Source organism: Papio anubis, chromosome X (genome assembly GCF_008728515.1).
Source record: "Papio anubis isolate 15944 chromosome X, Panubis1.0, whole genome shotgun sequence".
NCBI lineage: Eukaryota > Metazoa > Chordata > Mammalia > Primates > Cercopithecidae > Papio > Papio anubis.
In genome coordinates, this window is record NC_044996.1 from 34471704 (window position 1) to 34499022 (window position 27319).

Consider the following 27319-nt stretch of genomic DNA (forward strand, 5'->3'; position numbering starts at 1 on the left):
GGATCACGAGGTCAGGAAATCGAGACCATCCTGGCTAACATGGTGAAACCCCATCTCTACTAAAAATACAAAAAAAAAAATTAGCCAGACGTGGTGGCGGGCGCCTGTAGTCCCAGCTACTTGGGAGGCTGAGGTGGGAGAATGGCGTGAACCCGGGAGGCGGAGCTTGCAGTGAGCCGAGATCGCACCACTGCACTCCATCCTGGGCAACAGAGCGAGACTCTGTCTCAAAAAAAAAAACAAAACTTTTTTTCTTAGATCTTAAATATCCCAAATTTGCAAACATGATCATAGCATATAATTTTCACCCTGTAGCATGGGAAAGCATACCTGCATATTTTCAGTGACCTTCTGAACCTTAATGATTAGATAAATACCAGAATAAAGTCGGTTTTTGTACTGGCTGAAACACTCAAACACTTTTGCTAATTGCCTTTTATTTTTGTATAGAGTGTATGGGGAACTTGTTCATGTAGTAAATCTGAACTACTACTAAATTGGTTATTTTACTCTTTAATGTATTCAGAATTTCTGTTTTTTCTTTCTTTTTTTTCTTTCCTTTTTTTTTTTTTTTTTTTGAGACAGAGTCTTGCACTGTCACCTGGACTGGAGTGCAGTGGCACGATATCAACTCACTGCAACCTCCACCTCCCGGGTTCAAGTGATTCTCCTGCCTCAGCCTCCTGAGTAGCTGGGACTACAGGTGCATGCCACTACACCCAGCTAATTTCTGTACTTTTAGTAGAGACTGAGTTTCACCCTGTTGGCCAAGATGGTCTCAAATTCATGACCTCAAGTGATCCGCCCGCCTTGGCCTCCCAAACTTCTGGGATTACAGGCATGAGCCACTGCGCCCGGCCTAGAAATTCTGTTTTCTCACTAAGGTCATTCATTTTCTTGGGCTCTTTATCTTTTTTTTTTTCCTCTATCCCCAGCATTCTTTTTCCGGTCACTTTTTGTAAGAGAGTTGCTCCACATTTAAGGACAAGTGGAGAACAACAGATGATGGGCAGTTGTTCCCACAAGCTAGGCTCACTCCCTAGCTAAATGGCTCACTCCCACACACCTTTGGTTTTGTTGTTGTTGTTGTTTGAGACAAAGTGTCCTTGTGTCACCCAGGCTGTAGTGCAGAGGCTCACTGCAGCCTCAACCTCCCAGGCTCAAGCATCCCTCCCACCTCAGCCTCCAAAGTAGCTAGGATTACAGGCATGTGACCGGGCTCATTTTTTTGTAGAGATGAGGTGAGGTCTCATTGTGTTGCCCAGGCTGGTCTCGAACTCCTAAGCTCAAGGGATCCACTTGCCTCGGCCTACCAAAGTGCTGGGATTATAGGCATGAGCCACCGTGCCTGGCCCACATCAACTTTGGAACCTATCAGCTGAAAATATGTGCTTCAGTTTCAATCAACAGATTTATACTCAAACTTATTTTTAAGATGTGACTTCTACTATGCATGTCCTTGTTCACAGGGAGAAAAATATACCTGGAGGCGTTAGCGAACAAAGCAGTACATTAAAAAAGAAAGAAAGAAAATATGTGCTTCACAGAATTACACATCGAGGGCCTTAGAGTCCAGATCTAGGCTGTTAATTCTTCAAATGCTGAAAGTCTAACTAATGGTTATCATTAGGTGCTATTTGGAGAAAAATGTAAAATAACTAGAAGTCATAGTAATCGACATCAAGTGCAAAGACTATCACATCCAATATTAGCACTGCCAAATCTCTGTTTAACTAACAAGAGCTCCAATCTTTGGCTGATGGCCAACTTATTTCACATAATATTTGATTACCACAATATTTCAGCACAAACATATCAGAGTGCCTTGGCATTCTTCCCAGAACTCCATATGACCTGTACTGAAGTTGAGATGAGAAGAGAAAATGACAGACCCACTCTAAGCAACCTTGCAACCAGTGCGATTGGGTGGACTAGTAAAGCTTTAGGAGGGGGGCCATGTGAATTGAAATGGATCTCTGAGGGTGGAAGTGTAGGGTAATTTGATATGTGGAGCACAGGCTCCCCTAGGGCCCAGAGGCAGCCAAGCTCAAGGCAAAGTGGGTGGGAGAAATAGTAATCCCCCATCCTCTAGTTTCCACCTAGACATTGTACAGCTACAACTGCTTCCACTTGCACCTACTGGGATGGAATTGCTCAAGTGTCCAGCACAAACCCTCCAAGAGGGGAGGAGTAGGAAGGAGATGCTCTCATCCTCAAGGAGTCACAGACTCTCTTTTGCTCCCCACTTGTCAAGTTTCAGGAAATGGCTGCCTCTGTAGCTCCTGTCTTAGACCTGCAGGTGCAACCACTGGATAGGCCAGCTCCAACTGGGTTAATTTCATCCCTGTTCCAAAAAACCCTGCAATGCATGCATCCTGCCCTCTTGCTATGCTCACCACCCTGTCCTTGCTCAGAGAACCCACAATTTGGGCCAAGGTTATGAGTAGCTTATAGTAACTCTGAAGCTGCAATGTCAGCCCAGCCATGAGGCTGGATCCAGTCGCTGACTAGGCAAAGGGTCCATAGCTTAGCTGCTGAAGGTGATCTTTTATCTTGCAGAGCTTTTTGTGACCATAGTTCATGCCTACTGCCTGTGTACATTTACTCCCTTAATGACTGTTATAAAAAGATGCTGTTTGGGCATAGAATATATTTCCCCAAAGTATTTTCTTTTCTTTTCTTTTGAGACACAGTCTTACTCTGTTGCCCAGGCTGGAGTGCTGTGGCGTGATCACAGCTCACTGCAGCCTCAACCTCCTAGGCTCAAGCAATCCTCCCACCTCAGCCTCCTGAGTAGCTGGGACTACTGGCACATGCCACCATGCCTGGCTAATTTTTTTTTAAATTAAAATTATTGTGTAGAAACAAGGTCTTACGGCCGGGCGCGGTGGCTCAAGCCTGTAATCCCAGCACTTTGGGAGGCCGAGACGGGCGGATCACGAGGTCAGGAGATCGAGACCATCCTGGCTAACAAGGTGAAACCCCGTGTCTACTAAAAAATACAAAAATCCAGTCGGGCTTAAGTGGCGGCTTCGTGGTCCCAGCTACTCGGGAGGCTGAGGCAGGAGAATGGCTGAACCCGGGAGGCGGAGGCTTGCAGTGAGCTGGAGATCCCGCCACCGCGACTCCAGCCTGGGCGACAGAGCCAGACTCAGTCTCAAAAAAAAGAAACAAGGTCTCACTATGTTGCCCAGGCTGATCTCGAACTCCTGGGCTCAAGCAATCCTCCTGTTACCTCTCCCCAAAAGTCCTGGAATTACAGGCATGAGCCACTGTATCCAGACTTTTCTTTTTCTTGATAGAGCATTTTTGGTGTAAAATTATGGTAGCACTAGCTTCAATTATTAACAGAGACCTAGGATATTTTTTCACACTATTGTTTATCTTGGTGCTGGGCTGCTGATCATAGGCCTACGTCCAGCAAAGTATCCTATATGCTTGTGCATATGTGTGTACATCTGTGCACATATATGTGTTGCAACTGAGAGAGAGAATTTTTGTGTTTGTGTGTGTGTGTGTGTGTGTGAGATGGAGTTTTGCTCTTGTTGCCCAGGCTGGAGTGCAGTCGCATGATCTTGGCTCACCGCATCCTCTGCCTCCCGGGTTCAAACAATTCTCCTGCCTCAGCCTCCTGAGTAGCTGGGATTGCAGGCGTGCACCACCATGCCCAACTAATTTTGTATTTTTAGTAGAGATGGGGTTTCTCCATGTTGATCAGGCTGGTCTCAAACTCCCGACCTCAGGTGATCTGCCTGCCTCAGCCTCCCAAAATGCTGGGATTATAGGCGTGAGCTACTGCGCCCAGCTGAGAATTTTTAATAATCCAGAACCTAATTTATAGTAAGGATACCAATAAATGGCACCTACAATTATTATTATTATTATTTTTTTTTGAGACAGAGTCTCACTCTGTCACCCAGGCTGGAGTGGAGTGGTACTATCTCTGCTTACTGCAACCTGCATCTCCCAGGTTCAAGTGATTCTCATGCCTCAGCCTCCATAGTACTTGGGATCACAGGTGTGCACCACCATTCCCAGCTATTTGATTTTGTATTTTTAGTAGAGACAGGATCTCACCATGTTGGCCAGGCTGGTCTCGAACTCTTGACCTCAAGTGATCCGCCCACCTTGACCTCCCAAAGTGCTGGGATTATAGGCATAAGCCACTGCACCTGGCCTACTATTCTTTTTAGAGGACTAGGCACATGAGTGTGAGCATATTATGATTCCTCTCCAATATATTCTCTAGGGTTGACCGTAATTACCATAGAGGTGAGGTTCCTCTTTCTCCCCATGAAAACACATATACTAGTCCCTTAGCTTTGGAAATTTCAAGGATCCCTTGATCCTAGATACAGTACAGAATGCCTCAGAGGAACCACCAGAGCCAACAGTACAAATATTCTGGGGCCCGTTACTTTGCACTCCTGGGAACAAGCCCCAAAGAGACTCATCCATCCAAATGCCCCAGTAGCAGTCATGGCTGTGAGGAGCACAAAGGGTCATAATGATAATATTTACTTTGAAGCTGCTCAGGATTCCAGGCTCAACTGGGCTCTGTTGAACATGGAAAAAAACAGTCACACAAGAGAAGCAGGATTGAGGCTTGCTGCAGGAGGAGGGAAAGGGCAGCTAGCATTCTATCAAGGCCAAGGATCAATTGTTTCATACCTTCATCTCTGGGAAAGGCCAGCTGCTCACTTGTCTAAAACAGGCCGCTAGCAGTGGTGTGCTGGTCAACGTCACAGCCCATCTCAGGAGAAAAACTGTTGTGGTTTGATGCATCTGCTCATTTCCTTGGTGTCATTACTCCTGCCATGGCTGCTGTTAAGCTACCAACATGACATCACTGCACGTGGGCTTGGGAAGAGATGCAGGAAGCGGACAAGCTGGCTCCAGCACACCACTGCATGCGGGGCCTCTGCAAGATCAGGAAGGAGAAAGGACAAGGTCACAGAACCAGGCATGACCTTGTCCCTTTCCATAGGCTTCCTTAGCCAACCGGAGTTCCTGGAGTGTTTCCTTTTGGGCACCTCCCTGTTAAACTCAGAGACATTTCTCTGGGTTCAACATTCAGAACTGGAAGAGACTTTAGGTCCACAAGAACAGGGATTGTGGCTATCTTGTTCATTGCTGTATCTGCAGCTCCTGTAACTGTGCCTGGCTCCTATTAGAGGCTTCGTAAAGACTCATTGAATGACTGAATGAACAAACATGTCACACCTATGCGTCTCGCTAGAGCACATTGGTTAAAAGCATGGACTCCAGCATCAGCCTGCCTGGATTCAAATGCTGGCTCTGCCACGTACTAGTTTGTGACCTTGGACTAGTTACTTCCTCCACATTTTATTATTACTAGTTTCTAAAATAGATCTATTATTCTAAGTGAAGTAACTCAGGAATGGAAAACCAAACATTGTATGTTCTCGTAAGTGGGAGCTAAGCTATGAGGATGCAAAGGCATAAGAATAACACAATGGACTTTGGGGACTCAGGGGGAAAGGGTGGGAAGGGGGTAAAGAATAAAAGACTACAAATTGGGTTCAGTGTATACTGCTCAGGAGATGGGTGCATCGAAATCTCACACATCACCACTAAATAACTTACTCATGTAACCAAACACCACCTGTCCCCCCAAAAACCTGTGGAAATAAAAAGTAAAACAGAGACGGGGTCTATGTTGGTCAGGCTGGTCTCGAACTCCTGGCCTCAACTGATCCTCCTGCTTCAGTCTCCCAAAGTGCTGGGATTACAGGCATAAGCCACCGTGCCAGGCCCCTCCACATTTTATAGATGAGGAAAGTAAGGAGCAGAGATGCTGAGGAACTGGTGCAAATTTACAAAGCTAGTAAGTGGCTTGGTTAACCCATCTATAAATTGAGGACAAATAGTAACATCTACCTCATAGGCTTGCTGTGAGGAATAAACAAGAAAATATATGTAAAAACCTTACAGCAGTGACTGTAAACAATAGCCGTTATTACCAACCCTCTCATTTTATAGAAAAAGAGACTGGGACCCAGAGAGGGGAAAGGGCTCAGTTCATGTCACACAGTAACTTAGCAATAACCTGGCTAGAAGTCTTTTCTTTTTCTCTCTCTTTCTGTCTCTCTCTCTCGCTCTCGCTCTCGCTCTCTCTCTCTTTCCTTTCTTTCTTAGATGGGGTCTCGCTCTGTCACCCAGACTGGAGTGTAGTGGTGAGATCTTGGCTCACTGCAACCTCTGCTTCTTGGGTTCTAACGATTCTCCACCCTCAGCCTCCCGAGTAGCTGGGATTACAGGAGCCCGCCACCATGCCCGGTTAATTTTTGTATTTTTAGTAGAGCCAGGGTTTCACCATGTTGGCCAGGCTGGTCTCCAACTCCTGACCTCAGGTGATCTACCCGCCTCGACTTCGCAAAGTGCTGGGATTACAGGCCTGAGCCACCGTGCCCTGCAAGAGTATAGTTTGAAAAAAACATATTTCATAGTACTCATATATGCTTAAAAATGTTTTTAAAACTGTTGTTTCTAGAATACTATCTACATTAAGCAAAGTGAGATGAAAGCCTCTTGGCTGGTGGAGCATGCATTAAAAACCTTACTATCCACTCGGAGGAGCTCTGGGAGGGCTGGGGGAAGAGGAGTGAGAAATTGACCCCTCGGGACTCCTCAGGTTTCCTGCTGGAATCTAATTGCCAAGTCCCCACCTTCCTGCAGGGGCGTGGAATCTGCTGACCCGATCCCAGTTAGGTCATGTGTGCCTCCCCCTCACAACACACTCACACTCAGTACTGGACCCAGGGCAGCTGTGGGAGGGGCAGCATCCTCGGCTCAGGCTGGGTCTGTGCCAGTCATTGAGAGGAAGGCTCCCCGACCCCCAGGCTCCACACTGATGGAAAACTGGAACAGGAGCTCTCGATAGCCATAGGACGAGCTCGCTTGGTTTTCTGCCCTCTCTACTATTGCATTTATCTCAGTTCCCTAGACACCCGGGTGTTCTTTTCCTCCAGACGTTCGTTATTTGGCATCTAATTTCCACAGCCCTTTTGTGCCAGCAGGCGTTTGGGTGGTCATTTCTCCTGCTGTTCCTCTCAGCTCCCTGTCCTGCCCTGCCCGGCCCCCATTCCTCCAGCTGTGCAAACAGGGTGGGTCCCTCACGCTGCGCTGCTGCCCCTGAGGCCTTCTGTGTGAACCTTGGGTTAGGCACTCCTGGGGGTACTGGAAGATGCCCCATCTCCTGCTCTCTGAGAATTCTTAGGATCGGGGAGTCAGGGTGCCCACTCTGGGTGCTAGGGAAACAGGACCCCCACTCCCTAGGAGCTACAGGGCATTCGGCAGGGAGCTCATGGAACAGAAGGGTTTGGGAGTTGGGGGTAAGGATGGTTCTGTTCCATGAGCTCCCTTCTGTTCCATGGGAGGGAGTTGGGGGGTAAGGATGTACATGGAAAATTCATCAGGCACACAAGAAGATGAGTTAAACTGTAGCTCAAACCTCAGTGCCCTTGAGAGGGGAGGTGAGTTAGGATGTGAGAGCCACACTGTGCTCCTACCTCTAAGGTGCTGGCCCCGTTTGCAGTTAAGGTGCACCCCAAATTTGGGTGAGGTGGGGTGTGATACATTCCACTGCTTGGCCAAGTCTGCCACCTCCCATGGCAAAGGCCCCACCTCATAAAATTCTTCTTGGGACCCAAATACTTCCTGTTTCTTTAGGGGAGGAAAAAGGGGGCCTCTTCTTCAAGAGTCTTTGCTGCTAATGGATATAGCAGACCCTGGTTTGAAACATGATCTGTGTGAGGAACCATTTCCCCACACTCTGGCAATTTACCAAGTTAGTCAGACCTGGCTATGAAATTGGGCTGGGGGGCCAGGTAGCCAGACTGAATTGAATGTTCTGCTTGTTCTCCCTTCCTCTCCTTGTCTCCCTCCTGTCTCTTATCCCTTCTCTCTCTCTCTCTCCTTCTCTCTGTCCACACACAGAAAACTCTCATCATACACAGATATTTTAAAAGGCACCTCCTGCATTCATAGCTCATTATTTGGGATAAAAGAAGCAGGCTAGGCCGGGCGCGGTGGCTCACGCCTGTAATCCCAACACTTTGGGAGGCCGAGGCGGGCAGATCACGAGGTCAGGGGATCAAGACCATCCTGGCTAACACGGTGAAACCCCATCTCTACTAAAAATACAAAAAATTAGCTGGGCATGGTGGCGGGCGCCTGTAGTCCCAGCTACTCGGGAGGCTGAGGCAGGAGAATGGCGTGAACCCGGGAGGCAGAGCTTGCAGTGATGCGAGATCACGCCACTGTACTCCAGCCTGGGCGACAGAGCGAGACTCCGTCTCAAAAAAAAAAAAAAAAAAAAAGAAGCAGGCTAGACACACCCAGAGGGGGAAGGAAGATGGAGCATTTTCAGTTCTACATCATGTAGCTCTAACCCTAGCCCTGAACCACCCTGCAGATGTGTGCTTTTGGTCCCAAGGTGGGATTTGGCAGGCCACAATTTGCCCAATGCAAACCCAGTCCCGACTGTGAAGAGAAGTCAAGGCTCACATCCCCCCTGGGCTGGGGAGAGGAGAGGGAAAAACAGGGATGATGATAGCAGAATAAACGGGAGGGTAGTCTTTGTCTTCAAAGGGCAGGCCAGAGTAATTAATGATATCCTCTTTTCATAGTGCCCACCTCTCTACTGACTCTTTAATTCCTGGTATTCCTGAGTCACTTGGGGTGGGCTCAGGGGTCAAATACAGCCTGGATCTGTAGAGATTATAAGCAGTTTTAGTGCCCAGCCCAGTTTGTGGCCTCATATCAGATTCCTGTTTAGCTCCCTTGTCACCAGCTCCAGACTTCTTGTGATGTCCCATTCCCTGAAGTCTCGTTGGCTCCTGACAGTGGCTTGCTATCCCTTGATCTCCCAGGAATAAGCTCCCAAAACCTTCACTAGTCTGCCACAGCCCTTCCCCTACTTGTTTCCCCAGTGTGAAGTTCAAGACTTTAAAAATTCCAATGGTTTGATTTATTAGTATCTCGCAGCCTAGTAGTTAAACAAATAAATGGCTAGTTTGTTTAAAATTTAAGGATAAGGGTCAGGCACGGTGGCTCATGCCTGTAATCCCAGCACTTTGGGAGGCTGAGGCGGGTGGGTCACCAGAGGTCAGGAGCTTGAGACCAGCCGAGCCAACATGGTGAAACCTCATCTCGACTAAAAATACAAACATTAGCCAGGCATGGTGGCCGGCGCCTGTAATCCCAGCTACTTGGGAGGCTGAGGCAGGAGAATCACTTGAACCCGGGAGACAGGGACTGCAGTGAGCCGAGACTGCGCCACTGCACTCAGCCTGGGTGACAGAGCGAGATGCTGTATCAAAAAAAAAAAAAAAGAAAAAAAGAAGAAGAATTTTTGTGGCCTGCTAAGTCTCCCCACCCCACCCCTCTTAGTTAAAAATGGTCTCACCGAAAGTTCAACCATTCAACCAGGATGGGAGGATAAGCCAGGAGCCTGCATAGTTTTCACCACTGGGAGGCACATCTGGGCATCCCCAGAGGGCTGTTTAGGCTTGGCAGGGAGGAGAGGCGGGGACTGGAATGAGAGGATATTTGTTTGACAAGGGACCACTGTTTTTTTTTTTTTTTTGAGATGGAGTCTCACTCTGTTGCCCAGGCTGGAGTGCAATGGCATGATCTCAGCTCACTGCAATCTCCGCCTCCCCTGGTTCAAGTAATTCTCCTGCCTCAGCCTTTCAGTAGCTGGGATTACAGGCGTCTGCCACCATGCATGGCTAAATTGTGTATGTATAATATATTTTTTGGTAGAGACAGGGTTTCACAATGTTGGCCAGGCTGGTCCTGAACTCCTGACCTCAAGTGATCTGCCTGCTTCAGGCTTCCAAAGTGCTGGGATTATAGGCGTGAGCCACCATGCCTGGCCACTGCTGTCCTTTTTTAAAAAAAAATTAAAATACTCCTTTAATTTTTATGACAAAAACTATACATATTCCATTTAGAAAACTTGGGAAATATAGAAAAGCATAAAGAAAGGGATGAAAACCACACATAAGGTCACCACTCAGAGATAGCCATTGATAAGAGTATATTGTATTTCCTTCCAGTCTTTTTTTTCTAGGCATAGCTATACCTCTCCATCACTGCCTATAACAATTTCTTTTTCTGACTATAAAAGCAACGTATACTCGGCCAGGTGCAGTGGCTAACGCTTGTAATCCCAGCACTTTGGGAAGCCGAGGCGGGTGGATCACAAGGTCAGGAGCTTGAGACCAGCCTGGCCAAGATGGTGAAACCCCATCTCTACTAAAAACACAAAAATTAGCCGGGCATGGTGGTGGGTGCCTGTAATCCCAGCTACTTGGGAGGCTGAGGCAGGAGAATCACTTGAACCCGGGAGGTAGAGGTTGCAGTGAGCCAAGATCGCGCCATTGCGCTCTAGCCTGGGTGACAGAGCAAGATTCCATTTCAAAAAAAAAAAAAGCAGTGTATACTCAAGGTAAAATTTCCAAATGACAGAAATAAAATTGGAAGAATAAAATGAAAACTACCTCAATTCTACTATCTGAGATAACTACTACTGATCCATCTGTATAGTTCCTTTTAGTCTTTTTCATTTAACTGAGATCATACAGTTCATCTGCTTCTATCTGCTTTTTGCTTTATGTTTTATCATGTTCATTTTCCCATGTCAACAAATGTGTATCTGAGACATGACGTGTAAGGGCTGAATAGTCACTATGTGAACAGACCATAATTTATCCTTTTGCTTTTCAGGAGAGACAGGTTTGGGCAAGTCCACCCTCATGGACACCCTGTTCAACACCAAGTTTGAAGGGGAGCCAGCCACCCACACACAGCCGGGCGTCCAGCTCCAGTCTAATACCTATGACCTCCAAGAGAGCAACGTGAGGCTAAAGCTCACGATCGTTAGCACAGTTGGCTTTGGGGACCAGATCAACAAAGAGGACAGGTAAGGATGGCGGTGGGGTGGCAAAGGTGGAGAGGTTGGTAGAGGGCCGCACAGAGGAACTCACCATGTGGGTCTTGAAGACAGCACAGTTACCAGGCCCGGGCCTGTCCTCCCAGAATGGTGTGGGCAGCAGCAGGTACCTCCCAAGCATCGGCCCCGTCCAGTGTCCCTGTCTACAGCAACTGTTCCACTCCACTCACTTTGCCAAAAGAAGGGTGTCTTTCTAATATACATGGGTCAGGTCTCAATTCCATGCGGCAAACTTTTATTGAGCTCCCACCTTGCGCCAGGTACTGTGGAGTTCTGACCATCTAAAAAGGAATGGCTTAGTCTCTGCCCTTGAGGCACTCACAGGCAAAACCGGTTTTAAGCAAATAATTTCCATAGAGTTTAAGATGTTCTGTAAAGGACAGGGTACAAAGAGATAAACGACAAGTTACAACGAGAACACAAAGGCGAGAACAGTCAGTTCTACGTAGGGAGGTCAGGGAAGCCTTCACAAAGGATGTGCCTCCGGAGCTGACTCTTGAAGGACGAACTGTTTTGCCAGACAGACAAGGGAAGGGAGAGAGGGGCATCTCAGGCAGAATTAACTGCCTGTATAAAGGCAAAGTGATGTGCAGGATTCTGGTACGTTCTAGGGAAGTGCAGCTTGCTCTCTTTGGCTAGACAGAGGGCAGAGTCACTGTGAAGCTAATGAAGATTGCACAGGCCCCTTCCAAAGCTCTGTAACTAATGTTCAATCACAACGTTGTATTATTTTCCTCAGAGAGTCTTTCAAATTGCATAAGCATAAGGGCTAGAAAAACCTGGTTGTGCCCCTGGGCTAGCATTTGGAGTAAGCTTGGGGAAAAAACAGGGGGAGATGAGGCTGAAGAGGTACGCAGGTGCCAGATCACAGAAGATTTTATGATCGAGGCAAGAGGTAAAATAGGTGCTGAGATAGGGAAGAGGAGACAGATTTGCTGAATACTGAGTAGGTAAATATCAACAAGACTTGATAGAGACTTGGTGTGAGGTTGTGAAGTGTAAAGAGAAATCTAGAATGAGGCCCAAATTTCTGGCTTTGTAGAGTGGGCATTGGTGATGGCGTTCCATAAGAGAACCAGGGTTCAAAATAATCAGCTCTGTTTTGGACATGTCAAGTTTGATCTGTCTGAGGAATACTGAGATACGCAATGACCTTCAGCAGTAGGCAGTTGAACACACAGAGATGGAGATCAGAAGAGGCTAGAAATATAGATTGGGTTATCAAGGTAGAGGTGATATGTTCCAACCATGGACACATGTAAAATCACCCAGGGATCAGAGTAAAGTAAGAAGAACACTGGGCTAAAGACAAAAACCTCAGGATGTTAAGTCAATAGATGGAGGAAAAGACATCCTGAAAAGGACTGAACAGGAATAAGCAGACAGGTAGGAGGGGTCCAGGAAAGATGTTGGGGTGCCAGGCAAGGTGGCTTGCACCTGTAATCCCAGCACTTTGGGAGGCTGAGGCGGGCAGATCCCTTGAAGTCAGGAGTGCGAGACCAGCCTGGCCAACATCATGAAACCCCATCTCTACTAAAAATACAAAAATCAGCTGGGTGTGGTGGTGGGTGCCTATAATTCCAGCTGCTCGGGTGGCTGAGGTGGGAGAATCACTTGAACCTGGGAAGCAGAGGTTGCAGTGAGCTGAGATTGCACCACTGTACTCCAGGCTGGGCGGCGGAGCAAGACTCTGTCTCAAAACAAAACAAAAAGATGTGGGGGGTTGAGAATGTATGTGAGTGAAGACTAGGTGAGGCTCAGAGATGGGGACGTGATAAGGGGTAGGTCAGGTACCATCTGCATTTAACCAGAAGTCACATGGTTATCACATGTGCTTATCTCAGAAAGGGCCATTCATCATTTTAAGCAGAGGGTCTTCTCATCCTTTCAGGATTCTCTTGCTGCTTAGATGAACTTTATGTCAAATTCTTTTATTTCCCCCTTAAAGCTACTACAACAGCCACACTCACTTCCTTATAATGAATAAATATATGTAGCTTCTTAATAATGGAACTGAGTTCTGTTTTGCATTTGAAAATCTAGAAAAAAGAAAAAAGACATCTCTTTTTTTTTTTTTTTTTTTTTTTGAGCTGGAGTCACACACTCTCACCCAGGCTGGAGTGCAGTGGCACAATCTCAGCTCACTACAATCTCCACCTCCAGGGTTCAAGTGATTCTCCTGCCTCAGCCTCCCGAGAGTAGCTGGACTCAGTTGCACACCACCACACCCTGCTAATTTTTCTGTATTTTTAATAGAGACCGGGTTTCACCATGTTGGCCAGGCTGGTCTCAAACTCCTGACCTCAAGTGATCCCCCCCCCCGCCAGCCTCAGCCTCCTAAATTGCTGGGATTACAGGCATGAGCCACTGGGCCTGGCCACCTCTGCTTTTTATAGGCGTGCTTATTGTGCTAATCTTGTTTGGTTGAGAATAAATTAAACTTTGGAGAAAGGATATTTGGGCCACATTATGAGTGCTTAATCTCAGCTGCAGATGGCTCAGAAACTTCAATTACATTTCTTACAATTCTTTCAGTTACATACATTCAACATGTCTAACATTGGACAATGCCTTGATAATAATGGCTTGGGAGGACTGAACAGATACTGCCCCTCAGAGGCAAATCTCCTTCCGTTATATTTTTAAGATATCCCTATTGTTTCTTCCTGATTATAAATGTGATGCATACTTATAATAAATCAAATAAGTAGAAATGAAAAGCCTCCTTGAAACTGCACTAGGAGCAAGGGTGGAGTGAGCTCCAGGGATGTATAATAAAAAGCAATGTTTTCTTCATGCTGTTAGGGCCATATTAGCATAGATATGTCAGTAAAACTGCATTGAAACAGGGCATTAGAATATCTCGCTTTACAAGGGCACATGCATAAACTGGGAAGAGGAATGACTAAGCCCGGATACTGCGGAAAGCTACAATTTAAATGATGCTGGAGGCAGGGCACAGTGGCTTAAGCCTGTAATTCCAGCACTTTGGAAGGCCGAGGTGGGTGGATCACTTGAGGCCAGGAGTTCAAGACCAGCCTGGCCAACATGGTGAAACCCCCGTCTCTACTAGAAATACAAAAAATTAGCCGGGCATGGTGGTGTGTGCCTGTAATCCCAGCTACTCAGGAGGCTGAGGCACAAGAATTGCTTGAACCCCGAAGGCGGAGGTTGCAGTGAACTGAGATCATGCCATGTCTCTCCAGCCTAGACGACAGAGTGAGACTCCATCTCGAAAAATAAAAATAAAAAAAGATGCTGGAGAAAAGGGGATTTAAGGGAGAGACTGAGAAGGACAGGCTGGAGAAGGGAGTGCTTAGGAACCTAGGCTTTGGTCTCAGACCTGGCTTGAAATTTCATCTTGCTGTCTTTTTAGCCCAGGGATCTTGAACAAGGTACTTACATTTTCTATGCCTCAGTTTTCTCATCTGTAAAATGGGGATGATGATGATGGTAATAATAATAATAACACCTACCTTAGAGAGTTGTGGTGAAGCACATTTGACGTGTGTAGAATGTGAAATGCTCAAACACTTGGCACAGAGTTACTGCCTCATAAACTGAAGATATTATGATCATGATTTTTATTGACTGAAGAATCAAGGGACAGCTAAATCATGTAGCATATGGGAGGGAATGATACGTGGTATCCAGGAAGACCAGAACTGAAAAATATTCATTGGGTTTGGTGATATGAAGGTCAGTAATACATTTCAGAATAATAGTTCGAGGGGAACTGTGGGTAGAAGCCAGATTACTGTGATTGCTGAGTGAATGGAAAGTAAGGATGTAAAGGCATCAGAACAGCTAAAAGAGCAGTGGAACAGAAAAGTCAGTCTAAGACCAGATTCCTGCTCATATGGAAATTTAGCATATGTAAGTCAGCAGGGGAAGAATGGACTATTCAAGAGATGATGCTGGGAAAATAGGCCATCTATTTGGGAAAAAAATAAAACGAGACCCTCTCACACAAACACCATTCACAAAAATAGATTCCCATTGGACTAAAAACAGATTTCTAAAAATACAAGGAGAAAACATCAGAGAATATTTTTATAACTTTGGGGGTAGAGAAGGCTTTTCCAATCGTGACGCAAAATTCAGAAGTCATAGAAGAAAAGACTGATGGATTTAAATTCATTAAAATAAAAAACTCTTTTATATTGAAAGATACCATAAACAAAAGTAAAAACAAGCTACAGATGGGGAGAAGATATTTGCAGCCTAAATAATAGACAAAGGATTCTTCTAAAATGGAAAAAGAGCTTCTACAATTCAATAAGAAATAAATAGTTTACAGAAGGGGAAATACTAATGTACAATCAACATGGGAAATGATGGTCATTCAACTTCCCCAGTAATTAGAGAAATGCAAAATGAAACAATGAAATATTTTTTATCCATCAGATCTGCAAAAAAAAAAAGATGGTATATTATCCACTAACACGAGGTAATTTCATTCATGTTGATGGGACTGAAACTTGATGTAGACTTTTTGGAGGGCAAACTTGGCAGTATCTATTAAAATTTTAGATGTGAATGATTTATGACCCAACAGTTCCACCTTTAAGTATGCAGCCTAGAGAAGCAGCTGCGCATGCTCCTGAGAAGCATACAGAAAGCATGTTCACTGCAGCTTTGGTTATGGAATGAAAAACAACTTAAACAGTCTAAATTTCTACAAACAGAGCAATTAAATAAACTGTGGAATTACCATACCATGGAATTGTGTTTAGCAGTTTAATAGAATGAGGTAGATCCATATATACTCACATGGCCAAATCTCCAGGATATGTTGTTAAGTGAAAAAAAGAAGTTGCAGAATGATCATGATGCCATGTGTGTAAATCTGCCCCATTCCCTCCAATAAAACCACAAACATTTCTCTCTATTTATGTGTGTAGATGCATAGAAAAAGGTCTGGAAAAGTAATCAGCAAACTGAAAATAGAGGTTATCTGTGAGAAAGGAAGAATTGGTATTCTTTTATTTTATTTTATTTATTTATTTATTTATTTTTGAGCAGGAGTCTTGCACTGTCTCCCAGGCTGGAGTGCAGTGGCGTGATCTCGCCTCACTGCAAGCTGGGCCTCACGGGTTCACGCCATTCTCCTGCCTCAGCCTCCCGAGTAGCTGGGACTACAGGCGCCTGCCACCCCGCCCGGCTAATTTTTTTTAATATTTTTTTTGTATTTTTAGTAGAGAGGGAGTTTCACCATGTTAGCCAGGATGGTCTCAATCTCCTGACCTCATGATCTGCATGCCTCGGCCTCCCAAAGTGCTAGGATTACAGACGTGAGCCATCGAGCCCAGCTGAGAATAGGTGTTACTGCATGAATAAATTTAGGTCAAGCGTGGTGGCTTTTACCTGTAATCCCAACACTTTGTGGGGCCAAGGTAGGAGGATCACTTGAGCCCAAAAGTTCAGGACAAGCCTGGGGTAACATAAAGAAACCCCGTCTCTACAAAAAAATAAAAAATTAGCCAGGCATGGTGGTGTACACCTGTAGTCCCAGATACTCAGAAGGCTGAGGCAGAAGGATCACTTGAGCCCATGAGTTCAAGGTCACAGTGGGCTATGATCATGCCATTGTTCCCCCACATGGGCAACAGAGCGAGGCCTCATCTCTGAAAAAGAGATAAAAAAGAAAACTTGTCTGAGCCGGGAGAAATACACAAGGCCATGTCTAGAGGGGGACAAGGAGGTCAGGGGCAACTCTTGAGGATGGGAGAGATGATGAGGGCTTGAACAGGAAGAGAAGCTTTGAGGATAGAGAGGAGGGGCAGATTTGAGAGAATTCACAAGACTGAGAACCAAGTTGCTGTGGAAACCTAGTCTACTTTATAAACTTTTTTATTTTATTTTTATTTTTTGAGATGGAGTCTCGCTCTGTCACCCAGACTGGAGTGCAGTGGTGCAATCTCGGCTCACTGCAACCTCCGCCTCCTGGGTTCACGCCATTCTCCTGCCTCAGGCTCCCAAGTAGCTGGGACTACAGGCGCCCACCACCAGGCCTGGCTAATTACCCACTTTATAAACTTAAATGTCTACTATGTGACAAGTACAGTGTGAGGTGTCAGAGATACTAAGAAATAAGGCACAGTCTTTTTTTTTTTTTTGAGATGGAATCTCGCTCTGTGGCCAGGCTGGAGTGCAGTGGTACAATCTTGGCTCACTGCAACCTCCACCTCCCAGGTTCAAGCAAGTCTCCTGCCTCAGCCTCGCAAATAGCTGGGACTACAGGTGCCCACCACCATGCCTGGCTAATTTTTGTATTTTTAGTAGAGGTGGGGTTTCACCATGTTGGCAGGGCTGGTCTTGAACTCCTGACGTCAGGTAATCCGTCTGCTTCGGTCTCCCAAAGTGCTGGAATTACAGGTGTGAGCCACCGCACCTGGCCTCCACATTTTCTTTATTTTATTTTATTTTATTTTATTTATTTATTTATTGAGATGGAGTCTCGCTCTGTTGCCCAGGCTGGAGTGCAGTGGCTCAATCACGGCTCACCGCAACCTCCGCCTCCTGGGTTCAAGCAATTCTCCTGCCTCAGCCTCTTGAGTAGCTGGGATTACAGGCACCCGCCACCATGCCTGGCTAATTATTGTATTTTCAGTAGAGACGGGGTTTCACCCTGTTGGTCAGGCTGGTTTGGAACTCCTGACCTCGTGATCCACCCGCCTCGGACTCCCAAAGTGCTGGGATTACAGGCGTGAGCCACAGCGCCCGGCCTCCACATTTTCTTTATCCGGTCATCAGTTGATGGACATTTGGGTTGTTTCTACCTTTGGGCTACTGTGAATAATTTACTCAAGCTGGGTTCACCAAGTCCCACCTCCCTGGCCTTTTTCCCATTGCTCAAACCTGTCAGACTGGCTTCTGCCTCAGGACCATCCTCACATTTGCTCTTCCCTCTGCCTGGAATGCTCTTCGCCCAGATCTCTCCATGGCTCTCTCATCCTCATCCTTGCGGCTCAAATGTCACACCCTTAGAGAAGCCTTCCCTGCTCACTGTATTTAAAGTAGTTGAACCCTCAATCACATGTATATCCCATTATCCTATTGGAGTATCTTCATAGTACATATCATTATCCAAAATGAATAAGAATTATTGTCTAGACCAGGGGTTATTTTGTGCCGTTGGCCCCGTTAGCAATCTAGTGAGGCCTGTGGGCTCATTCTCAAAATAATGTTTTTAAATGCCTAAAATATACCAAGTATACTAAAAATACAGTTATTAAAATATTTAAAAATTGTGACTTAGTAATCTATGTGCTTCTCTATCAATTCTGGAAGTAATAATATCTATATGCAGGCTTAATAATTATCAGAATTTGGATGTAATGAGTATAAATGCCATTTTGAGCTATTTGCAACAACTGGAATGGGAAATGATGGTATCAGTGATTTCTATTGGTTATGAAATCACAGGTACTGCTAACATTACTATAGATTGTTACCTATGTCTGTAGCTGAAGAAACTGCTAAACTTCAGTTAGAGATTAGTGAAAAAGATGTATTTTTTTCCTATCCAAGTTCACAGATCCTCTGAATTCTATTCACAGAACCTAGGAGGTCCATGAACCCCGTGTTAAGAACGGCTGTCTTGAAATGTCAAAGATTATCAGTAGTGATGGGGAGGGATGGAGTCTGTTGGAGCTGGTTTTGGTCGAAGATGGAGGAGATGAGGAGATCACAGTGAGCAAGGGAATCAAGAGCTAGAAGAAAGCTGCGCTCTCTGCCCATCCATGGGACTTTGGTGTGGAGATGAAGAAATTTCCAGTTGAGGACATGAGAAAAGCAGCATCTCTGAAGGATAGTCAGGTGTCATTTAGAGGAAGGAAGCAGTTTGGGAGGAGGTAGCCTATAAGAATAAAAGATTTAGTTTACCACCCACTGGAGTCCAGTGAGCAGCACAACAGAGTGTGGGAGAGAGGTGGCCACCGTGGGAAGATGAGTCACTGAGGCCGGGGGTGGAGGGAACGCAGAGCAGCAGGGGAAACTTTACTATGTTCCAGACAGCAGGCTAGACGTGGAGGATACAGAGATGAATAAGACGAAGAGAAATCACCCATTTAGGATTCGTCTGCACCAAATCCTGGTGGCTGATTGGCTGATTTGGCTGGTCTGATCCGTGTACATTTTGGGAGCTTCCGAGAGCCAGAGGCAATTGCAGTAAGACAGGCACAGGGTATCACTACAGATTCCGGGGTGGGGCGGGGGGAGCTAAAAAATGTACTTTTTAGCTTTATTTTCTTTCCTCCTTTGATTCCTTCTGCAAAGCAAAAAATGAAGTTAAAAAAAAAAAAGTAATGTAATTGAGAAAAAAAAATGAAGCAGTGCCATCATCAATTATTTCAAATCAGCAAAACATCCAAAAATTAATTAGATAAGCCTAGGGGATATATCCCCCACCCTCACTCCAAATTCGTCAGGAACCTCCTAAGGATCTTTGCAACCAAGAGATTCTTTGATGCGATTACCCTTCAGAACAGTGGCTCAGAGGGATCAAAGGAATAAAGAAAGGACTGTGTTTTTAGAGTTTTCTCTGGGGCTCAGGAGGTGGAGGTTGCAGTGAGCGGAGATCGCGCCACCGCAGTCCTGCCTGGGCTACGGAGTGAAACTCCATCTAAAATAAAAGATTTTTCTCTGGGGCTCCAGAGATAGCCTGAACCTGGATCTCAGCTCTGGCTGCAGCTCTCAGAATCTAGGATCCTGTGATTCTTTTTTAAAAGGCTATTTTCCCCTTCTCTACTAGGGGGATCTTTCAAAAAGGCTCAGCCTGGGAGCTGCTGCAGGTGGGAGGCATTGGCTGGACCCAGCTCCTCCTTTGATCATCATGTTCTGTTCTGGCAGCGGTATCTGAAAACTCCCCGCCCTGGGCCCACATGACAAGCCTCTTCTAGCCTGAAGGGAGGCAGCCCCTCAGCCAGAGAGGCAGCAGACAGATAGGAGAGATGAGAACAAGAGGCAGAGCTGAGCTAAGCTGACCTAGTTAAAGCAGAAAGAGGCTGTAGGGGTGACGGGGATGACGTGGGAGGGGACTGGGACAGAGAGAGAGGGAAGTTTCCCAGGGAGGCCCAGGACAGAGAGACATAGAGGGCTGACTGTTGTTTAAGAAGCCTTGGCAAGACTTGGGGGCCACCTAGAGGAGCCGTGTGTAGAGACTCAGTGAGCTGGCAGGCCTGTGTCCACGTGTCCACGTGTGCAGGGTGTGCAGGGGGGAGTAGCTTTACCAGATTTTGCCTGGATACTTAGTTTTGTATGTTTGTTTGTTTGTTTGTTTTTGGAGACGGGGGTCTCACTCTGTTGCCCAGGCTGGAGTGCAGTGGCGTGATCTCCGCTCACTGCAACCCCTGCTTCGCGGGTTCAAGTGATTCTCCTGCCTTAGCCTCCTGAGTAGCTGGGACTACAGGCATGAGCCACCACACCTGGCTAATTTTTGTATTTTTAGTAGAGACGAGGTTTTGCCATGTTGCCCAGGCTGGTCTCGAACTCCTGACCTCAGGAGATATGCCCGCCTCAGCCTCCCAAAGTGCTGGGATTACAGCCATGATCCACTGTGCCTGGCCTGAATACTTAGATTTTAAAGTCACCACCTTGGCAGAAATGAGAATCAGAAAAATATCTTGACCTTGGGGGAGCCAAGTGGGGAGCTCCACTAAACCTAGCAAGAATGAGCAAAAGCCTTGAATGTTCTCACAAGATTGCCCAGCAGTGGGCCAAAGAGAGGTCTCATTACCCACTGTGTACCCAGCTCTCATCTAGGCACTGTAGGGCAACATAAAGGAAGCAAAGACATGAGCCCAGCTTGGAGGAAAATCAGCCCCTCTACAGATACGGCCAGTGAGCTCCATGCTGTGTTGGGACCCTCTGAGGGACAGAGAAGTGCCCTTCACAGGCCCTGCCCTTTAGGAAGACAATCTAGTTGAGAGAATCTTTGTGAAGCAACAATAAGTAATTGAATGCCATTTCTTATTATGCCCCTGACTCGCAGAAGGGATTTCTGGCATAAGTGGGGAAGGCCGTAGGAAGGAGGAGGGCATTAAGCTGAGCCCTGAGGTCTGGGAGGGCAGAATTGGGATGAGGAGAGAGAAAGGGGCGTTCTAGTGAAGGTGCACAGATGGGCATATGTTTGGCTCACGTAGAGACCAAGAAGGTGGCCACGCTGACAAGATCGGAGGCCCACTGAAGGGAGATGGAGAAATGCAGCTGGATGGGAGAGAGTCAGGATTACAGAGGGCATTTGAAACTTCCAAAAGGGACAGGGTCAAAATCCAGGTTTTTGATGGGGTCCACCTCTGTCCTTTTTAGCTACAAGCCCATCGTGGAATTCATTGACGCACAATTCGAGGCCTACCTGCAGGAAGAGCTGAAGATCCGAAGAGTGCTGCACACCTACCATGACTCCCGGATCCATGTCTGCTTGTATTTCATTGCCCCCACGGGTCATTCCCTGAAGTCTCTGGACCTAGTGACTATGAAGAAGCTGGACAGTAAGGTATAGGAGGCAGGGGCGGGGGCGCTGGGGGCTCACTCTTACTGATCTCTTGTGCAAAGTAGATGTGGGATTCCGGGAGAGATTTGTGGCATCCTCATCCTCTCCCTCATTCCCTGTCCCTCCATAAAGATGGTGTTATGGATCCAGCACCAGCATCATACACTTTGTGATCTGTTTTCCCAGCACTAGGGATGGGCTTGCCCTGAGCTGTCTTTCTGCCCTGATCCGTCTTGGAGACTAGCAAGACGGCTCCCTGGGTCTAAGGGCAAAGGCTTTGGCAATGGAAAGCTGTTTTTTCTTTGTCCCAATGTTAACTGGCTAGAATCAAACATGCAAACTTGACTTTGAAAGTTACCATTCTTACTATCAATAATTACTTTTATGATTGCAGTTAACATTAAAACCCTCATTATATGCCCACCCCATGAAGTACACATTATTGTTAGCCTCATTTTACAGAAGAGAAAACTGAAGCTCTGAGAGGTTAAGTGACTTGCTCATTGTCATATTGCTAGCTACTGGTAGAGTGCAGATTCTGTGACACTCAGATCTGTGACCCCATGTTATAATGCTTCTATGCCCGAGAAAGATGGCTGTGGGAATCAGGCATCGTCTTGCTTTAAGAAAAACTTGGCTGGGCGTGGTAGCTCACGCCTGTAATCCCAGCACTGTGGGAGGCCGAGGTGGGTGGATCACGAGGTCAGGAGATCGAGACCATCCTGGCTAACACAATGAAACCCCGTCTCTACTAAAAATACAAAAAAAGGCCAGGCGTGGTGGCGGGCGCCTGTAGTCCCAGCTACTTGGGAGGCTGAGGCAGGAGAATGGCATGAACCTGGGAGGTGGAGCTTGCAGTGAGCCAAGATTGGGCCATTGCACTCCAGCCTGGGTGACAGAGCAAGACTCCGTCTCAAAAAAAAAAAAAATACCATGGCCGGGCGCGGTGGCTCAAGCCTGTAATCCCAGCACTTTGGGAGGCTGAGACGGGTGGATCACGAGGTCAGGAGATCGAGGCCATCCTGGCTAACATGGTGAAACCCCGTCTCTACTAAAAAATACAAAAAACTAGCCGGGCAAGGTGACGGACGCCTGTAGTCCCAGCTACTCGGGAGGCGGAGGCAGGAGAATGGCGTAAACCCGGGAGGTGGAGCTTGCAGTGAGCTGAGATCCGGCCACTGCACTCCAGCCTGGGCAACAGAGCGAGACTCCGTCTCAAAAAAAAAAAAAAAAACCAAAACAAAACAAAACAAAAAACTTAAAAATGCAAATTCTATACCATGTATAAATTATACAATGATTCTTCATGTTAGAGGATTATTTGCTTTACAAAAGAATTGATCACAGGATTCTTCAGAAAGCCTAATTACATTTTCACCTACCATTTAATGTGTGCCAGATGCTGTGATGAGTACTTTATATGCATTATTTTATTTCTTCCTTCCAATAATCCAGCGGTGAGTACTATTATTATTCCCATTTCACTCATGATGAAATTGAGGGGCAGAAAGTCAAGTCACTTGCTCAACCTCAGACAACTTGAAATGGGTCTGGGATTTGGACCTAGCTCTGACTCCATGGTCTTTTATTTTACAAAAACTGAATTTAGGCTGGGCTTGGTGGCTCATGCCTATAATCCCAGCACTTTGGGAGGCCAAGGTGGGCGGATCATCTGAGGTCAGGAGTTCGAGACCAGCCTGGCCAAGCCAACATGGCAAAACCCCGTCTCTACTAAAAATACAAAAATTAGCTGGGCATGGTGTTGCACACCTGTAATCCCAGCTACTGGGGAGGCTCAGGCAGGAGAATTGCTTGAACCTGGAAGTGGAGGTTGCAGTGAGCCAGAATCATGCCACTGCACTCCAGCCTGGGCGACAGAGCAAGACTATATACCAAACAATAATAATCGAATTTACATGCAGCCATTTAGTAGCACATCTACTCTAAAACTGAATTTCAGCTCTCATCAGAATAGGAGCGGTTTTTCATTTTTTGCAGCAATGGGCTCATGGCCCATGAATAAAAGGCTGCTCTTGAAATGTGGCCATGCCCTGCATGTCCTGTATAGGGGCATTGGTGAGCCACATGGCTGCAGGCCTGGTGGATGGGCTGAGTTAAACCTTTGAGATATATGTGTGTGTCTGTATATATATATATATATATATATATTTTTTTTTTTTTAAATTAATTAATTAATTATTTTTGAGATGGAATTTCACTCTTGTTGTCCAGGCTGGAGTGCAATGGCACGATCTTGGCTCACCACAACCTCCGCCTCCTGGGTTCAAGCAATCCTCCTGCCTCAGCCTCCCGAGTAGCTGGGATCATAGGCATGCGCTACCACACCCGGATACTTTTTATTTTTAGTAGAGACAGGATTTCACCATGTTGGCCAGGCTGGTCTCAAACTCCCGACCTCAGGTGATCCACCCCTCGGCCTCCCAAAGTGCTGGGATTATAGGCATGAGCCACTGCTCCCGGCCTGATATATGTTTATGGTGTGTCAATGGGGACTTGGCGAAAGTGCCAAGGAGAATAGGCTCTGCCTGCTGTTTCATCTTGGCAAGGGCATTGACCCCTCTGCCCGCGAAAGACTTCAAGGGAGGTGCCTCCAAGGTTCAGTCTTTCTTTGACCCACCGCCTGTGTGGTATCAGCCTTCAGAGGCACTCCTAAGCCAAAGTGCAAAGGAGGCAGGATTTATCTTTCACGTCTGGTGCTCCCAGACTCCCCTTTCAGAGCCCGGGGCCTGAGTGCCACCTATGCCCCCCACTCCCCCACCCCCCTGTTGGAGTCTCCTGGCAGGAATGATTATGCTCTCCATGTCAACTTGACCTTAGTGTGCTCTGTCTCACAAACACGCGCGCATTTCAAGTTTCTTTACCTTCTGACAGTAAAAGCCTTGTCCCTTCTTGGAGCAATTTCAAGGATTAGGGTTCAGGTGGACTGAACTTTTGGTTGGCATTAGGCCTTTCTCGTGATGCCTGAAATTGGGCATTTATACTGCTTTTCTTACTCAGAAATTAATCATGAGACTCAGGCAGTATAATTCTTTTTGCATAAGTCTCAGATCAAATTGTAACTAGAGGTTCTTCCTCACCTAACCGAGTTGGTTATTCAGTGTCTCTTGCCAGAAAGAGAGCCAGGTGTACATCCTCGCTGAGCACTGTCCTGCCTCCTTTCCCTGCCATCTCTCATGTGGGTCCATATCACACCCAGCTGGGGCTAGCCAGGACTCAATGGGTTGGAACAATTTAGTGTTAGCAAGAAGAGGCCACCTCTCCCCTGTCAGCCACAGATTCCCAGCTATCACCTTTCTGCTTCATATCTCCCAAGCAGTAACCTTGATACCAAGATATCATACAGCTCATCAATTTGGATCTGAACTGGTAGACAGCTCATGCTTAAGACTATGGACTTAGGAATAAGGCTGAGTTTGGATTCGAATCCCAGTTCTGCTACTTACCTGCTCCATGGCCTTGGACAAGTTACTTAACCTCCCTATGCCTTAATTTCTCATTGGCAAAATAGTAATAATACCTCCTGGAAAGAAGGGTTATTGTCAGGATTAATTGTGCTAATTCATGTAAAGCACTTAGTTCAGTGCCTAGCACAGTTAGTACTTGTCGTTTATTGTATTGTCATTTGGCTACAGAAGCGGCCAGTCCTTGACCACTGGGCTGAGCGGCTCCCTCTGGCAGCTGGTGGAAGTCTTAGGTGATGCTGCTATCAGTTGCAGGTTACCAACAATGACCCCGCTTTGCCCTCCTCTCCCTAGGTGAACATCATCCCCATCATTGCCAAAGCAGATGCCATTTCGAAGAGTGAGCTAACGAAGTTCAAAATCAAAATCACCAGCGAGCTTGTCAGCAACGGAGTCCAGATCTATCAGTTTCCTACAGATGATGAGTCAGTAGCAGAGATCAATGGAACCATGAATGTGAGTGGGAGCAATTTCCTGACCATTTGCTTTTTATGATGATTATCATTATTTTAGTTTGTTTTAGAGACAGTCTTGCTCTGTTGCCCAGGCTGGAGTGCAGTGGTGTGATCACAACTCATTGCAGCCTTGAACTCCTGGGCTCAAGGGATCCTCCTGCCTCAGCCTCCCAAGTAGCTGAGATTACAGGTGCACTCACCACACCTGGCTAATGTTTTAATGTTTTGTAGAGACGGGGTCTTGCTATGTTACTCAGGCTGGTCTTGAACCCCTGGGCTCAAGCAGTCCTCCTGCCTCAGCCTCCCAAAGTACTGGGATTACAAGTGTGAGCCACCACGCTGACCCCTTTATTATTATTATTTTACCAAAGAGCAGCAAAACATCTTCACCATCCATCTTAGTGTAGTTAACTCTTTTTTTTTTCTTTTACTCTTTTTTTTTTTTTTTTTTGAGACAGGATCTCATTCCATTGCCCAAGCTGGAGTACAGTGGCACAATCTCAGCTCACTGCAACCGAGAGATGTTATTTTTAAATATCAGGGTGTGCTGGGCACGGTGGCTCAGGCCTGTAATCCCAGCACTTTGGGAGGCTGAGGCGGGTGGATCACCTGAGGTCAGGAGTTTGAGACCAACCTGACCAACATGGCGAAACCCCATCTCTACTAAAAAATACAAAAATTATCCAGGCGTGGTGGTGTGCGCCTGTAATCCCAGCTACTCTGGAGGCTGAGGCAGAGGTTGCAGTGAGCCAAGATTACGTCATTGCCCTCCAGCCTGGGCGACAGAGCGAGACTGATCTCAAAAAAAAAAAAAAAAAAAAAAAAATCAGGGTTATGTTTTGCTTTATTAAGTGTGAATGAATTAAAAAAAAAAAAAGAAACCTTGCCATCTTTCCTCTCCTCCCCCACTTTTCCCTACTAGAGGAATGACTAATAAAGAAGGCAGAGAGGCAAACATCTCCTAATGCTTCCTTACAATGTGTTGCTGTTGCTGTGAAATCTTCAATGTTGTGATTTCAAGCAGACAGCTAATAGCTTTCAGAAAGCGTCTGCTTTGGGAACAGATTTCTTTTTCTCTATTGAGTGGCATCAGTTTTTCCTAATGACATAATGCCTGGGTATAGCCAAACTCAGGAAAGCCTTGTAATAAAAGCCATTTTTAGAAAACTTTCCTGCTGCCACTGCCCTCTAAGTTATCATTACAACATCAGCTGCCACCTCCTATGAATTGGCCAACAAATTAGCATAGCAGGGCAGCAAGTCATTGTCTCGCCTGACTTCCTGTCCATCAGTACACCCGAGATGCGTTTGTTATCACCATCACCATCTTAGACAAATCTGGCTCAAGGGTAAGGTTCTCTGGAGCGTGGCAGGTGGAGATAGGTCTTCTCTGACCGGCCATGGGCATGGAAAAATTAAAAAAGATGAGTGCTTGTCCTCTTGAGAAGTCAGGGCATTTTGATGGAAACTAGGCTCTGTTATGAAGAGACAGCCTAGTCTGCAGAAAAACGGGAGCCTCGTGAGAAGTGTTGTCTAGGTGCCACCGGCACTGATGTCTGGAAGCGTCTGGTCACCTCAGGACATCAGTCGCCATAGAGACCTTCCGAACACTGACGCCCTAAGTCACCAAGCAGCTTTCAGGCTTGTGGTTTGCTTTGCTAAGAATAAATAGGGACTGAGAGTTGTCAGCCATCTCAAGATGTCACACAGAACCACATATTTGTACCTCGTGGATTAGGAGTGACAGTCATCCTGGGCTCTGTTCTCAGCTCAGCTCTGGCCTCCTACTGAGCCTAGGGTAGGCTCAACCTCAAGGCTGGAAACCCCCAAGCTAGGCAACAGCAGTTGTCAAGCATGCTGTTATGGCTGAGAAGGAATTTTGGGTCCTTTATTACTCATAATTGTG

General features: G+C 46.4%; 1 protein-coding gene across 2 annotated transcripts in view; it reads left to right on the plus strand.

Annotated features, from left to right (window-relative positions):
- Positions 1 to 25500, plus strand: part of SEPTIN6 (septin 6) — a 44891-nt gene extending 19391 nt beyond the window's left edge. Inside the window, exons 3-5 of one of the 2 annotated variants that reach the window (XM_031660672.1) lie at positions 10756 to 10951; positions 21293 to 21479; positions 25253 to 25499. In XM_031660672.1, the coding sequence (XP_031516532.1) occupies positions 10756 to 10951; positions 21293 to 21479; positions 25253 to 25453 (584 nt within the window). In that variant the 3' untranslated portion in view covers positions 25454 to 25499. Of the gene's footprint in view, positions 1 to 10755; positions 10952 to 21292; positions 21480 to 25252 lie in introns of both variants that reach the window. The other variant, XM_031660673.1, reaches the window with a different exon arrangement.
- Positions 25501 to 27319: the final 1819 nt, after the last annotated feature.